This window comes from Prionailurus viverrinus, chromosome D1 (genome assembly GCF_022837055.1).
Source record: "Prionailurus viverrinus isolate Anna chromosome D1, UM_Priviv_1.0, whole genome shotgun sequence".
NCBI lineage: Eukaryota > Metazoa > Chordata > Mammalia > Carnivora > Felidae > Prionailurus > Prionailurus viverrinus.
In genome coordinates, this window is record NC_062570.1 from 33,665,521 (window position 1) to 33,682,230 (window position 16,710).

Below are 16,710 nucleotides of genomic sequence, written 5' to 3' on the forward strand. Positions count from 1 at the left end.
TAGTATTCCCACCAGCAGCGCAAGAGAGTTCCCCTTTCTCCACATCCTCACCAACAACTGTTGTTTCTTATGTTGTTCATTTAAGCCATTCTGATGGGTGTCAGGTGGTACTTCATCATGCTTTTCATTTGTATTTCCCTGATGATGAGTGATGTTGAGCATCTTTCCATGTGTCTTTTAGCTATATGGATGTCTTCTTTGGAAAATGGTCTATTCATGTCTTCTGCCCCTTTCTTAACTGGGTTGTTTTTGGGTGATGAGACTGACAAGTTCTTTATAGATTTTGAATACTAAACCTTTATCAGATTTGTTGTTTACAAATATCTTCTCCCATTCTGTAGGTTGACTTTTAGTTTTATTGATTGTTTCCTTGGCTGCACAGAACCTTTTTATCTTGATAAAGTGCCAATAGTTCATGTTAGCTTTTGTTTCCCTTGTCTTCGGTGATGTGACTGGTGAAGTTGCTGTGGCCTAGGTCAAAGAGGTTTCTGCCTGTGTTCTTCTCTTGGATTTTGATGGTTTCCTGTCTCACATTTAGGTCTTCAATCCACTTTGTATTTTTGTGTGTGGTGTAAGAAAGTGGTCCAGTTTCATTCTTCTGCATGTTGCTGTCCAGTGTTCCCAACATCATTTGTTGAAGGGACTGTCTTTTGTCCATTGGATATTCTTTCCTGCCTTGTTGAAGATCATTTCACCATACAGTTGTGGGTCCATTTCTGGGTTTTCTATTGCGTTCCATGGTTCCATGTGTCTGTTTTTGTGCCAATACCATACTGTCTTGATGACTATAGATTTGTACTTGTTTATTATGTTCCCTCTTTATTGCTTGTCCTCACCCATGAGAATACAATATCTGCAAGGATAGGGCCATGAATGCTACCTGGAAGGTGTTTGACAAATTTATATTGAATGAATGAAACAGGAGTTCAAATTGCCAAGTGTGATAAAAATTACATTTAATTTCAGTTTTAACCTTGATGTAATTATTTCAGGCTTTACATTAAAAAAGAAAACGAATATAAACTATAAAAATCCTTCTTCCCAAAGGTACATATATTTATATTTTCTTAGAAATAACTATAGGTTTTATTTTTTTTCAATATATGAAATTTATTGTCAAAATGGTTTCCATACAACACCCAGTGCTCATCCCAAAAGGTGCCCTCCTCAATACCCATCACCCACCCTCCCCTCATCACCTCCCCTCCCACCACCCATCAAAACTCAGTTTGTTCTCAGTTTTTAAGAGTCTCTTATGCTTTGGCTCTCTCCCACTCTAACCTCTTTTTTTTTCCTCCCCCTCCCCCATGGGTTTCTGTTAAGTCTCTCAGGATCCACATAAGAGTGAAAACATATGGTATCTGTCTTTCTCTGTATGGCTTATTTCACTTAGCATCACACTCTCCAGTTGCATCCACGTTGCTACAAAGGGCCATATTTCGTTCTTTCTCATTGCCCGGTAGTACTCCATTGTGTATATAAAACACAATTTCTTTATCCATTCATCAGTTGATGGACATTTAGGCTCTTTCCATAATTTGGCTATTGTTGAGAGTGCTGCTATAAACATTGGGGTACAAGGGCCCCTATGCATCAGTACTCCTGTATCCCTTGGGTAAATTCCCAGCAGTGCTATTGCTGGGTCATAGGGTAGGTCTATTTTTAATTTTCTGAGGAACCTCTACACTGCTTTCCAGAGTGGCTGCACCAATTTGCATTCCCAACAACAGTGCAAGAGGGTTCCCATTTCTCCACATCCTCTCCAGCATCTATAGTCTCCTGATTTGTTCATTTTGGCCACTCTGAATGGCATGAGGTGATATCTGAGTGTGGTTTTGATTTGTATTTCCCTGATAAGGAGCGACATTGAGCATCTTTTCATGTGCCTGTTGGCCATCTGAATGTCTTCTTTGGAGAAGTGTCTATTGATGTTTTCTGCCCATTTCTTCACTGGGTTATTTGTTTTTCGGGTGTGGAGTTTGGTGAGCTCTTTATAGATTTTGGATACTAGCCCTTTGTCTGATATATCATTTGCAAATATCTTTTCCCATTCCATTGGTTGCCTTTTAGTTTTGTTGGTTGTTTCCTTTGCTGTGCAGAAGCTTTTTATCTTCATAAGGTCCCAGTAGTTCATTTTTGCTTTTAATTCTCTTGCCTTTGGGGATGTGTCGAGTAAGATATTGTTACGGCTGAGGTCAGAGAGGTCTTTTCCTGCTTTCTCCTCTAGGGTTTTGATGGTTTCCTGTCTCACATTCAGGTCCTTTATCCATTTTGAGTTTATTTTTGTGAATAGTGTGAGAAAGTGGTCTAGTATCAACCTGCATGTTGCTGTCCAGTTCTCCCAGCACCATTTGTTAAAAAGACTGTCTTTTTCCCATTGGATGTTCTTTCCTGCTTTGTCAAAGATGAGTTGGCCATATGTTTGTGGGTCTAGTTCTGGGGTTTCTATTCTATTCCATTGGTCTATGTGTCTGTTTTTGTGCCAATACCATGCTGTCTTGATGATGACAGCTTTGTAGTAGAGGCTAAAGTCTGGGATTGTGATGCCTCCTGCTTTTGTCTTCTTCGTCAAAATTACTTTGGCTATTCGGGGCCTTTTGTGTTTCCATATGAATTTTAAGATTGCTTGTTCTTGTTTTGAGAAGAATGCTGGTGCAATTTTGATTGGGATTGCATTGAATGTGTAGATAGCTTTGGGTAGTATTGACATTTTGACAATATTTACTCTTCTAATCCATGAGCAGGGAATGACTTTCCATTTCTTTATATCTTCTTCAATTTCCTTCATAAGCTTTCTATAGTTTTCAGCATACAGATCTTTTACATCTTTGGTTAGATTTATTCCTAGGTATTTTATGCTTCTTGGTGCAATTGTGAATGGGATCAGTTTCTTTATTTGTCTTTCTGTTGCTTCATTGTTAGTGTATAAGAATGCAACTGATTTCTGTACATTGATTTTGTATCCTGCAACTTTGCTGAATTCATGTATCAGTTGCAGCAGACTTTCGGTGGAGTCTATCAGATTTTCCATGTATAGTACCATGTCATCTGCAAAAAGCGAAAGCTTGACTTCATTTTTGCCAATTTTGATGCCTTTGATTTCCTTTTGTTGTCTGATTGCTGATGCTAGCACTTCCAGCACTATGTTAAACAACAGCAGTGAGAGTGGGCATCCCTGTCGTGTTCCTGATCTCAGGGAAAAAGCTCTCAGTTTTTCCACATTGAGGATGATGTTAGCTGTGAGCTTTTCATAAATGGCTTTTATGATGTTTAAGTATGTTCTTTCTATCCTGACTTTCTGAAGGGTTTTTATTAAGAGGGGTGCTGGATTTTGTCAAAGGCCTTTTGTGCATCGATTGACAGGATCATATGGTTCTTATCTTTTCTTTTATTAATGTGATGTATCATGTTGATTGATTTGCAAATGTTGAACCAGCCCTGCAGCCCAGGAATGAATCCCACTTGATCATGGTGAATAATTCTTTATATATGCTGTTGAATTCGATTTGCTAGTATCTTATTGAGGATTTTTCCATCCATATTCATCAGGGATATTGGCCTGTAGTTCTCTTTTTTTTACTGGGTCTCTGTCTTGTTTAGGAATCAAAGTAATACTGGCTTCATAGAATGAGTCTGGAAGTTTTCCTTCCATTTCTATTTCTTGGAATAGCTTGAGAAGGATAGGTATTATCTCTGCTTTAAACATCTGGTAGAACTCCCCTGGGAAGCCATGTCGTCCTGGACTCTTATTTGTTGGGAGATTTTTGATAACTGATTCAATTTCTTCGCTGGTTATGGGTCTGTTCAAGCTTTCTATTTCCTCCTGATTGAGTTTTGGAAGAGTGTGGGTGTTTAGGAATTTGTCCATTTCTTCCAGGTTGTCCAGTTTGTTGGCATATAATTTTTCATAGTATTCCCTGATAATTGTTTGTATCTCTGAGGGATTGGTTGTCATAATTCCATTTTCATTCATGATTTTATCTATTTGGGTCATCTCCCTTTTCTTTTTGAGAAGCCTGGCTAGAGGTTTGTCAATTTTGTTTATTTTTTCAAAAAACCAACTCTTGGTTTCGTTGATCTGCTCTACAGGTTTTTTTAGATTCTATATTGTTTATTTCTGCTCTGATCTTTATTATTTCTCTTCTTCTGCTGGGTTTAGGCTGCCTTTGCTGTTCTGCTTCTAGTTCCTTTAGGTGTGCTGTTAGATTTTGTATTTGGGATTTTTCTTGTTTCTTGAGATAGGCCCGGATGGCAATGTATTTTCCTCTCAGGACTGCCTTCGCTGCATCCCAAAGCGTTTGGCTTGTTGTATTTTCATTTTCGTTTGTTTATATATATTTTTTAATTTCTTCTCTAATTGCCTGGTTGACCCACTCATTCTTTAGTAGTGTGTTCTTTAACCTCCATGCTTTTGGAGGTTTTCCAGACTTTTTCCTGTGGTTGATTTCAAGCTTCATAGCATTGTGGTCTGAAAGTATGCATGGTATAATTTCAATTCTTGTAAACTTATGAAGGGCTGTTTTGTGACCCAGTATATGATCTATCGTGGAGAATGTTCCATATGCACTCGAGAAGAAAGTATATTCTGTTGCTTTGGGATGCAGAGTTCTAAATATATCTGTCAAGCCCATCTGATCCAATGTATCATTCAGGGCCCTTGTTTCTTTATTAAATGTGTGTCTAGATGATCTGTCCATTTCTGTAAGTGGGTGTTAAAGTCCCCTGCAATTACCACATTCTTAGCAATAAGATAGCTTATGTTTATGATTAATTGTTTTATATATTTGGGGGCTCCAGTATTCGGTGCATAGACATTTATAACTGTTAGCTCTTTCTGATGGATAGACCCTGTAATGAGTATATAATGCCCTTCTTCACCTCTTGTTACAGACTTTAATTTAAAGTCTAGTTTGTCGGATATAAGTTTGGCTACTCCAGCTTTCTTTTGGCTTCCAGTCGCATGATAAATAGTTCTCCATCCCTTCACTCTCAATCTAAAGGTGTCCTCAGGTCTAAAATGAATCTCTTGTAGACAGCAAATAGATGGGTCTTATTTTTTTATCCATTCTGATACCCTATGTCTTTTGGTTGGCACATTTAGTCCATTTACATTCAGTGTTATTATAGAAAGATACGGGTTTAGAGTCATTGTGATGTTTGTATGTTTTATGCTTGTAGTGATGTCTCTGGTACTTTTTCTCACAGGATTCCCCTTAGGATCTCTTGTAGGGCTGGTTTAGTGGTGACGAATTCCTTCAGTTTTTGTTTGTTTGGGAAGACCTTTATCTCTCCTTCTATTCTAAATGACAGACTTGCTGGATAAAGGATTCTTGGCTGCATATTTTTTCTGTTCATCACATTGAAGATCTCCTGCCATGCCTTTCTGGCCTGCCAAGTTTCAAAAGAGAGATCAGTCACGAGTCTTATAGGTCTCTCTTTATATGTTAGGGCCTGTTTTTCCCTTGCTGCTTTCAGAATTTTCTCTTTATCCTTGTATTTTGCCAGTTTCACTATGATATGTTGTGCAGAAGATCGATTCAAGTTACGTCTGAAGGGAGTTCTCTGTGCCTCTTGGATTTCAATGCCTTTTTCCTTCCCCAGTTCAGGGAAGTTCTCAGCTATCATTGCTTCAAGTACACCTTCACCACCTTTCCCTCTCTCTTCCTCCTCTGGGATACCAATTATGCGTATATTATTTATTTTTAGTGTATCACTTAGTTCTCTATTTTTCCCCTCATACTCCTGGATTTTTTAATCTCTCTTTTTCTCAGCTTCTTCTTTTTCCATAATTTTATTTTCTAGTTCACCTATTCTCTCTTACACCTCTTCAATCCAAGCCGTGGTCGTTTCCATTTTATTTTGCAGCTTGTTTATAGCGTTTTTTTTAGCTCCTCCTGACTGTTCCTTAGTCCCTTGATCTCTGTAGCAAGAGATTCTCTGTTGTCCTCTATACTGTTTTCAAGCCCAGCAATTAATTTTATGACTATTATTCTAAATTCACTTTCTGTTATATCATTTAAATCCTTTTTGATCAGTTCATTAGCTGTTGTTATTTCCTGGAGATTCTTCTGAGGGTAATTCTTCTGTTTGGTCATTTTGGATAGTCCCTGGAGTGGTGCGGAACTGCAGGGCACTTCCCCTGTGCTGTCGTGTATAACTGGAGTTGGTGGGCGGGGCTGCAGTCAGCCCTGATGTCTGCCCCCAGCCCACCGCTGGGGCCACAGTCAGACTGGTGTGTGCCTTCTCTTCCCCTCTCCTAGGGGTGGGATTCACTGTGGGGCGGCGTGGCCCATCTGGGCTACTTGCACACTGCCAGGCTTGTGGTGCTGGGGATCTGGCATATTAGCTGGGGTGGGTAGGCAAGGTGCACGGGGGCAGGAGGGGCAGGCTTAGCTTGCTTCTCCTTAGGTGATCCACTTTAGGAGGGGCCCTGTGGCAGCAGGAGGGAGTCAGACAAGCTTCGGAGGGGTGGCTTCTCAGAGGCAAAGCGTTGGTTATTTGCACGGAGCAAGCAAGTTCCCTGGCAGGAATCGGTTCCCTTTGGGATTTTGGTTGGGGGATGGGCAAGGGAGATGGTGCTGGCAAGCGCCTTTGTTCCCTGCCAAACTGAGCTCTGTTCTCCTGGGGCTCAGCAACTCTCCCTCCCTTTGTCCTCCAGCCTTCCCGCTTTCCTAGCAGAGCTGTTAACTTATGACCTCCCAGATGCTAAGTCCCGCTTGCTGTGGGAACACACTCCGTCTGGCCCCTCCACTTTTGCAAGCCAGACTCAGGGGCTCTGCTTGGCAGGCGGGCCGCCCCTCTGCCCCGTTTCTCTCCTGCCAGTCCGTGGAGCGTGCACTGCCTTGCCGCCCTTCCTACCCTCTTCTGTGGGCCTCTCTTCTGTGCTTGGCTCCGGAGACTCTGTTCTGCTAATCCTCTGGCAGTTTTCTGGGGTATTTAGGCAGGTGTAGGTGGAATCTAAGTGATCAGCAGGACGCGCGGTGAGCCCAGTGTCCTCCTATTCCGCCATCTTCTAACTGTAGGTTTTAAAGTCTCTCCCTCACCCTATATTCTAAATCTAATCCCTCATTAAAAACTAAATAAAAATATTTATAAATTCTAATTTTTTGCTACTTGTAAGTAGTATATACTGAAGATATTAATATTTTTGATGAAATAACATTTTATGAAATAAATTAAAAACAAACTTTTATAAAATTAGGATTTTGTTTTCAAGTGCAATATTGTGGAGATAAAAGATAGTGGTGAATGTATGCTAAAATATATATATATTTTTAATTTTTTTTCAACGTTTATTTATTTTTTGGGGGACAGAGAGAGACAGAGCATGAATGGGCGAGGGGCAGAGAGAGAGGGAGACACAGAATCGGAAACAGGCTCCAGGCTCTGAGCCATCAGCCCAGAGCCCGACGCGGGGCTCGAACTCACTGACCACGAGATCGTGACCTGACTGAAGTCAGACACTTAACTGACTGCGCCACCCAGGCGCCCCTAAAATATATATTTTTAAAACCTTGAAGGTACTTGTTATAAAGATTTTTTTTTTTCTAGAAGTATGGGAACAAGATATTTTCAAAGAGAATATCTGCTTCAGTGAGAATACAGTGATTAAAAATGATTAAAAAGTGACTAAAAATAGTGAAGAATCCCATATTGATTCAGGGAGAGAAGCTTGTTAAAATGACTTTGTTTGTAAAAGAATTGCATCCTAGAATTTAATTACATAATTTAATAAGGTAAATAAGTCTGTCTTGTTGACAAATTTAATCAACCAATCAGTAGAAAATATATGCAGATAGAAGACATATCCACTGAAAGAATAGTTAAGAAACATATGTGAATTAAGTAAACAAGGACCAATACATTCTATGATTATAGGTGATTTTGTTATTCCTAAGAGGACACAATAAAATAGTAAACTGGGTAATACTATTCAATAACATAAAGAAAAAAATCAGGTTTCCACATCAAAAACCATTTATTTAACAGAAAAGGGGTCTGCAAGTGAAATTGTCTATTTCCTATGGCTATTTTAATACTTCCTTCAAAATGAATGAATTGGTCACATTCACAGTCACATTTTAGTCTGTTGAACAGGCAATATTAATAAGTTGATTTTAAGTATCATTAGTTAGAATGTCCATATGCATGCAACTCATCACTTGGCAAAAATAAGTAATTCACTATTTTGTGTATAAAGAATCTTAGGTAATTTTTAAATACTCACTTATTAACTGCATTAACTTTATCAGAGAATTCAAATGCCAGATCCATTTCTTCTTTCTAATAGATATTTCTGCATTAGAGTTTATCTCTACTGAAGTTGATTTAGATGAAAAGCAACTATCAAAACAAAAGGTCCACTGGCCTTTTGGGTCCACTGGGAACTAATGTGGTTCCAAAGGGACTTCTTTCCTTATTATAGGCATGAAAAAAAGTTGTGGTCAGATTTAGCTGGGGACTAAAACCATTTAAAATTGTACTTTAGAGCAGGTAAAAGTTGAGTACTCCTCCTGGGCATGCTTGCCTTGAGGATGGCATGGAGAAATGGAGAAATGAGTGACCTCATTAGATAAGGAGTCATCTTGCTAGAATCTTATTACTTATCTATTACTCTAAATAATTACTCTAGAAAATTATCTATTAGACTCTATTACTTAGAGTCTTATCAAGAGCAAATAAAATTGATCATTTATAAAAATATATATCTGAGAAATATGTATTTCCTTATAATTATAGTACAAACATAAATTTCTTAATGAGTACTTGCTGAACCGAATTTTAAAAGAACTCTCAACTTAAAAATGTTCCAGTGCTCAAGTTAAATTAGAAATATTACAGTGCAACTTTATAGGAGAGACTTTTCAAACAAGTAACCCCCCAAAATAACATTTAGTCCAAATGCCTAAGCCCTACACACACATGCACATGCAACACACACACACACACACACACACACACACACTATCTCTCTTTCATTTTCCCTTTGCCAAAAAATTCTACATTTTATATATGTATCTATATACACACATACATACACTTTTATTCTTTCTATCTGTCAAACAACAAAAATTAAAGCAGGTGAATCAAGATGTAAGAAATCAAGATACAAGTGACTAGGAAACTGGTTGTAATAGGAGGAAGATTAGATGTCCTGGATTGCCATGTCATGTGTTAAGGTAAGAAGGACAAAAACATGGGCATGGGATGAACAAGAAAACATTTGTATGTATTGCAATGTGCTCATAAGGAAAATGTCCCACGAAGTATGGGCAGTGTGGCAAGAGTGGGCATGTAGCATAGCTACAGGAGGGAAAATGCACATGGTGAGTGCACAACACCAGATCTAAGGTGAATCCATTTCTTGGCTGCAAAGCAAAAAGTTTGGGCTGTCACACAAATGAAAACATAAAGCACTGTGGCAGAGGTTATAAGTTTTCTTGAATAAACCTGTTCATGTGGCTTGACTTTGTGATTTTTCCAGAATTATCTGTTGAACCTAGAGATTCCCCAAATTTCTTTTTTTTTGTTTATTTATTTATTTATTTAGAGAGAGACATAGACAGCGTGAGCTGGGGAGCAGCAGAGAGAGAGAGAGAGAGAGGGAGAATCCCAAGCAGACTCATTGTCAGCACAGAGCCCAATGCGGGGCTCAAACTCACAAAACCATGAGAACGTGACTTGAGCTGAACCGAGAGATGCTTAACTGACTGATCCACCCAGGGACCCCAAGTCTCACAGTTTCTTGAATCTATAGAGCTATCACAGGGTTGACATGGAGCCAGAAATGAAGCTAATACCCATCATTATATATGTTACAAATTAATATGTATATATGTATAATACATTATAATGATAAAATAAATTCTATAAGTTAATGTAAGAAACTAATATTTAAAAAAAGTTAATAGTATTTTGCATACAGATGAGTATACTTCCTGTCTCCCAAATTGTGAATTTTTATACAAAAATAAATTTCTGTTTAAACTTAATTTATTTAAGCAGCAAAATGGACCACTCTACTTCTGTAACATTCTGGTTAACTGAGTTTTATGGTTACTGCACTCAGAAATTTTACTTTTATATTTTACTTCTAAACAGAGTAAGTTTTATATTTATATATAAAATAAAACAAAATCACAAATCCTTACTCAGGATGGGCAACTACTTCTGAAGATTGTATTTTATATATATTACATACTTTTAAATACTAATATGCTATATAAGTTTCTAATAACTATCAAGTGATTGTAATTTCCCATATGCCTGCAGGCTGCCACATTTGGAGAGATAGGAGTGTGGTTACAACATTAAAAGCAAACTATCAGGGAAGAAAATGACTTTAAAAATAGGGCAATTATTACACAAGCATGTTTAAAGTAAACATTAAAATGCCACAGTATTTTAAATAATGTAATTTTATGTTAGATTTTCCTTTTGGAAATGAAACACATATAAAATAAAAGGAAATAAAACAGGTGTGTGACTATAAAGAGGTAGCACAAGGAACTAGAATAATGGAAAAATTCTATATCTGATTGTCTTGGTGGTTTGAGTCTATAAAATAATATCTCATAAAATTTTATGGGACTGCACACCGAAAATTTGTATATAAAAACTGGTGAAATATGAATAGTCTGTAACTCAGTTAATAACATTGTACCAATGTTAATTTTCTGATTTGAGAATTGTACCATTGTTATGTAAAATGTTATAATTAGGGAGAGCTGAGGAATGGGTCCATAGGAAATCTTTGTACTATTTTTACAATTTCCATTTGAATCTAAAGTTATTTCAATAAACAAACAAATATAAATGATATGGTTTCTTCTTGGGAATTGAGAGAAGAAAGCAAGGTAGCTTTATAAAAGGAGGCAAACAATGGTTAGTATTGTAATAAATAACAGTTGCCAGAATCCAAAATGATCCTATTGAGATTGCTAGCCAATACAGTTTATGACATAGGAAGCTACTCAGGTTGCCTCTGATGTTGTCTTAGAGACTCTTACTTGTTTTTACTGTTTGCCAGCCCAGCGAAAATGGGCTGCGAGCCTGCAGGTTGTAGGAGGAGATTGGACTGTGGTTGTCAGATGCAGGACTCCAGGAGAGTGTGGCTGTGCTTTCCGTGATGTCTTCAACAATCACTATCCCTGGTGGGCCTGGGGGACCTATAGACAAAAGGGAATGGATAAATTTAAGTACAAGCCATGAAGAGGAGCTGTTGGAAAATGTATTTCCAATAAAGATCCAATCAAACTATCTAACCATCCTGATGAAATGCATATTTAGTAATGAAAATTGACAGTAAAGAGAAAAGAGATGCAGTTTCCATGATTTCTACGGTAACTGAATTATAGATTTGACTTTTTCGCCTAACATTTTGTGCTTGGAAGAAACTACCCATTAGCATTATATTGTACAGGAAAAGAAACAAAAAGAGAAACACACACAAGAATATGAATGTCAATATCAACTATGACTGTTGAAATATATCACAGTTTACAGAGGCAACAATAGATTGAAAGGCAATCAGAAACCTTTGTTCTGAAAGGTATCAGAAACAAAAATGATCCCATTATTACTAAAGCTCTATAGGTGTATGGGCTTAATTTTTACATTCTGGAAACCTGCAGTGTACACATACTGTAATGTAACTCTCAGGTAGCTTAAACTTTAACAAGGGAGATATAAAAAGCTCTGAAATAATGATAGTTTAGTCCAGAGAAGGGTATACCCTAGAAGTTAGGCATGGAAAATTTTTGTGAGGGGTTAAAAAGGAAGGTGTGATCTGGTGGTGGTGGTGGTGATGATGATGATGATGATGATTTTGAGCGAGGGTGGGAAAGTGGTGAATCAGAGAAGATTATTTTCCTTATGATCATGAAAAATTGGCATAGAATAGTGATAATCTATGTGCACATAGACTCTACCTTCAAGAAACAACTGTGATATAGAAGAAATATACCTTTGTAGTATCACTTCTAAAATAGTGTTATCTAATAACATTTAAAGATCTGTAGAGTGTTTATAAACACTCTATTTATTTTATTGGTTTATTTTAGTGGCTGAAAAGCATGCTATGTTTTTTATTAATATTTTTCTATTCCCTCATATGGACAATTCAGGCTGTAAGGATGTTTTATTTTCAATGAAAAAAAATAAAAACCTCTCTTAAGTATTTTAAGTTATTTTCTGAATTAGTCCTACAGTACCATTCTGGCTTCACTTGATTCCCTAGTCCACCTTGATTCATTGTCATTCACACCAGACATCTTTGATGACAAACCAAATTTACAAATTCTTAAATCTGAATGGGATCTTTTAACTACTTTCTTTGGCTCTGGTCCTGGATTTCTAGTCTAACTTTGCTGAATCAGATTTGGTGATTACAACATCTGATCAGGAGGGCCTGACCTAGTCTGTAAGGAGCTAAGAAATAGTGGAGGGATGGAGAAATGGAGGCAGTTAGTAAAGACCTCTGGGTAGAGAATTTTGAGGAAGGAACAAGGAGATGGAAAAAGAATTTTAAAAGCCTCATGAAGCAAATGACATTTTCAGGAAACAAGAAGTGAAAATTTTTATCAATTGATTCCATTCAGATTTAGGAATTTATAATTTGGTTTTGTTTATCATCAAAGATGCCAATGGTGTGAATAGCCATGGTGTCAAGGTTGACTAGGGAGTCAAGTAAAGCCAGAAAGGTGCTGATAGACTAGAGTAAAAGAAAGGAATCAAGGAAATCACATTATTATGATGGAAAGATATAAGAATTGGAATTTGTGAAGAGAAAATTCCAGTAGAATACTTTTGAATGAGAATTTGTGTTTATCTGGAGGGGAGTGGGGAATATGGTTATTAAGGCTGACAAGGTCAGCCTTATGTAAGAAGGACTTATGGAAGAATATGTTTGATGTGTCATCTGTATGACTGTGCAAAGCACTAAAACAGTGGCTAAAGATGAGATGAGGTAAATAAATGAGGTCCAGGTGCTGAAGAAGATGTGTAACAAGTTGTTAGTCGGGTGACACGAATATAGAAGAGCAACTATAATGATGATAACATAATAATGATAAGAATATTAACTGTAATAATATTACTAATAGCTACCATATCCACATGTCACTGTATTAAGGCCCTGTACTAAGTATTTTTCAAACATTAACTTGTTCATTTATTTCTATGTCACTTTGAGATTGGCATTATTCTTATTTCATAGAGGTTATAATGAAATCTCAGACATTGGTTAGTCAATAAATAAATAAATTTCTTAGTCAATAAATCTTATTATATGTTAGGTGTTATGGTAGGCAGTGTGTATCAGAAAATCCATTCTTATGAGGAGAAGTTTTTTCTCAAGTCATTCTGTTAGTGAATGGCACAGCTAAGATATGAATTTGGATCTGATTTTAATGCCTTATTTGTTCAAATAAGCAAGGAGTACACAGATCCTTTCTCCTTTCACTGTTAATATAGAAAGTAGTTTTAACTGAAGGAAGGGAAGACAGAGAAAAAGTGTATGTTAAGGAAAAGCACATTTAAATTATGTGGTAGATATATAGATGGCATTTGAAGACAGCATTTAGGACTTTGAGGCAGTCTGTGTATAAGACGGACACCATCACTTCTTTCTCCTGTACATGCAGGCCATTCCCTCTTTGAAAGGTGGAGCCTATTCTTTCACCTTCCTCAATCTGGGCTGGCTTGTCAGTATCTGACCCAAAAGACAATGGTAGAAGTAACACTACATGAGTTTTGAGGAGGCCTTTATGAGTATTAATGCTCTAGAAAATGTTTAAGTTTTCTTAAAGAAAGGTATATTTCTTTTAACAATAGGTAATATTTATTCTAAATAATTTTAAAAAATTCAGCTAGAACAAAAAGGAATTTACAACATAATTAATAAATACCCAAGTATTTTTCTCTATATGTGGCTATTTTCCCAAGTATAGACCTTAGCAAAATAATCAGTGAAAGTGAATAAGATTCATGTATTCAGGACACTCACTGTGTGCAATTATTTATAATACAAACCATTGTAAATAAGTAATTGTCCAATAATCATGTAATATTTAAATCATTAAATTTAATTTAATAATTAAATAATTAAATCATTTAATAAATTTAATGATTTAAATATTACATGATTATTGGACAATTACTTATTTACAATGGTTTGTATTATAAATAATTGCACACAGTGAGTGTGTGCCATTAAACTGACTAATATTTAAGATTATTTACTGATGTGGGAAATGTTCATATTATAATAAGTGAAAAAAATAGAATACAAAATTATATGTAAATCTAAGTGTATAGTTACTTCCCAAATACATAATGAAAAGACTGGAAAGAAATGCATTAAAGTATGTATGGTGTTTATTGCTTGGAAATGAGGATGTAGATGATTTAAATTTTATTCTTTACTTGTTTGGATTTTCTGATTCTGCACAACAAGCAAGTAAAATTATTTTTTAAAGTCATTATTTTAATTTCTTTTTACATTTATTTATTTTTTGAGAGACATAGAGCACAAGTTGGGGAGGGGCAGAGCGAGAAGGAGACACAGAATCCGAAGCAGGCTCCAAGCTGTCAGCACAGAGCCTGACATGGGGCTTGAACTCACAAACTGTGAGATCGTGACCTGAGCCGAAGTCAGACGCTTAACCGACTGAGCCACCCAGGCACCCCAAAGTCATTACTTTAAAGAAAGCTTCCAATGTTGTATTTATGTTCTATTGTAAGTATATACCATGTAACCAAACATTTATCTGACATTGTGCATAAAGCAAAGTGCTGAGTGGTGAGAGATGAGTGGGGCAAATACCTTATAGGAGGACAAGATAGGGCTTCAGCTCTAAATATGTTAAAATCCTGTGGCAGAGACAGATCTTTTACAAAAAACAAATGCCAGATAATGATAATGTTATGTTCAAGTGTCTGGGGAGTATATTTTACATCTCATTATAGCAGATCTTAAGTTGGCTATAATTATTTTTCTATAATTTCCACTGGACTAAATATTCAACACAGTACTTGGCATTTATTAGGCCCCCAATAAATATTTTTACAAGGAGAGATGAAAGATAGAAAAAAGAAGGTAAGAAAGGACAGAAGAGTTGTGTTCTGAATTTGGAATATTGTGTAATAATAAGTAAAAGAATGTTTTAAATTAAGTCATTACCATATAAGACAAAGATTCAATATAATATAGTAACTTCTTTTTTTGTTAAATTAAAATATACTTAACAGTTTTCTTTTCAATTGAATAAAATGGTAATAAAAATGAGAGAATAGCTCCATGAAAGCAAATAAGCATTTTTGAATAATTCAATAAATTACTAAAGCCTATTAAAGCCTGTGGACAGATAATTTTTATAATTCCATATAAATTTAAATATTTTTATAAATATATTACTGTAAAAATATTCTGAAAAATTAGTGATGTGATTTACCTTTTATGACAGGTTAAATATAATTTTCAACCATAATACAAATGAAAATAAGATTTATGGATATTATATTAGTACTGGCTTATTAATGCTCCATCTACAGAAAAATATACATTTTTAGACATTATATACTGAATGCTGGCTGTAATCAGCTTCCTGTCTATATTGAGGAGTGAATTACATTAAAATTATATTAATACAATCAATACCTTTGTTTTTAAGGCCTGTTAATAATGGTGATATTTTTGCTCTTTTTTGACATTTTTTTAGAGAGTAAATTTTCTCTTCAAAGGCTTTTACTGCTAATCTGCATTATACATCTTTGAAAATAGATTAATAAGAAATAAATATCTCACAGATGACAAATGTGTGATAGCAACTAGTGTCTGAATGTTATACAAATGCTTCTCATTTAGCAGAAGTCAATATTAACTTTTTACTTAGCTGTAATAATTCAGTATATGATTGGCAGGAATCTGGAAATTCTCCCTCATTCCCCAACAATGCCATTATATAGGATCACTAAAATAAATATTTTATTTGAAAATAGATAATTTAGAAAAATGGACAGAGTCTCTTCATTTTTTCTTAGTGAGGACTGCTGAGCAAATGACAAAGCACAAAGTCCCCTGGCAGAAGCCATGTTCTCATGAATTTAATTTATCCTCAATCAAAGTCTCCCTAGGACTGTTGTTAGGTTGCTATCAGATCAACTCATTTTGTTGGCCTAATATTCAGTTAGACAATTTTCTTCTCTTGAGAAGACAGTGACTTTTAAAGCTGAAAAACAAATAAAACATATCTCTTTGTAACCTCTAAAGCTGTTAATCGTTATGCTGGGAACAAGGATCTAAGACTTCATGTGATAGTTAAGTAATAGTATACAGCCTTGGAATTTTTAAATTAACTTCAGTGATGTCATTCAACTCTTATTTTTCAGATGAGGAAGGAGTACTTGAAACAGGAAAACTCCTCAAGAAAAAAAAAAAAAAAAACAGGACCCAAAGAGTCTTCCTGCTTTGGGGAAAAAGGTAGGAACATGGTTCAGCTTTACTTTCAACAACCAGAGGACTGGTATTTCCTGTTCAAAGTAAATTATAACAAAATAATGTGGTAATAAGTAGGAAATGACTTCTTGTGAAGTCATTACCCATTCTCCTTGCAGACAACAACTGGTGGATCCAGGCTGAGTTCTTGTCATGTGATTGTCCAACCTCTTTTGAGGAAAAATTCTTAAAAAAAATCCCCTAACACTGCCACT

General features: G+C 36.0%; 1 protein-coding gene across 1 annotated transcript in view; it reads right to left on the reverse strand.

Moving 5' to 3' along the window:
* The window catches only part of CNTN5 (contactin 5), a 552,161-nt gene that overhangs the window by 67,330 nt on the left and 468,121 nt on the right, over positions 1–16,710 (reverse strand). Inside the window, exon 15 of the mRNA XM_047879464.1 lies at positions 11,010–11,168. Within this exon, the coding sequence (XP_047735420.1) occupies positions 11,010–11,168 (159 nt within the window). The remainder of the gene's footprint in view (positions 1–11,009; positions 11,169–16,710) is intronic.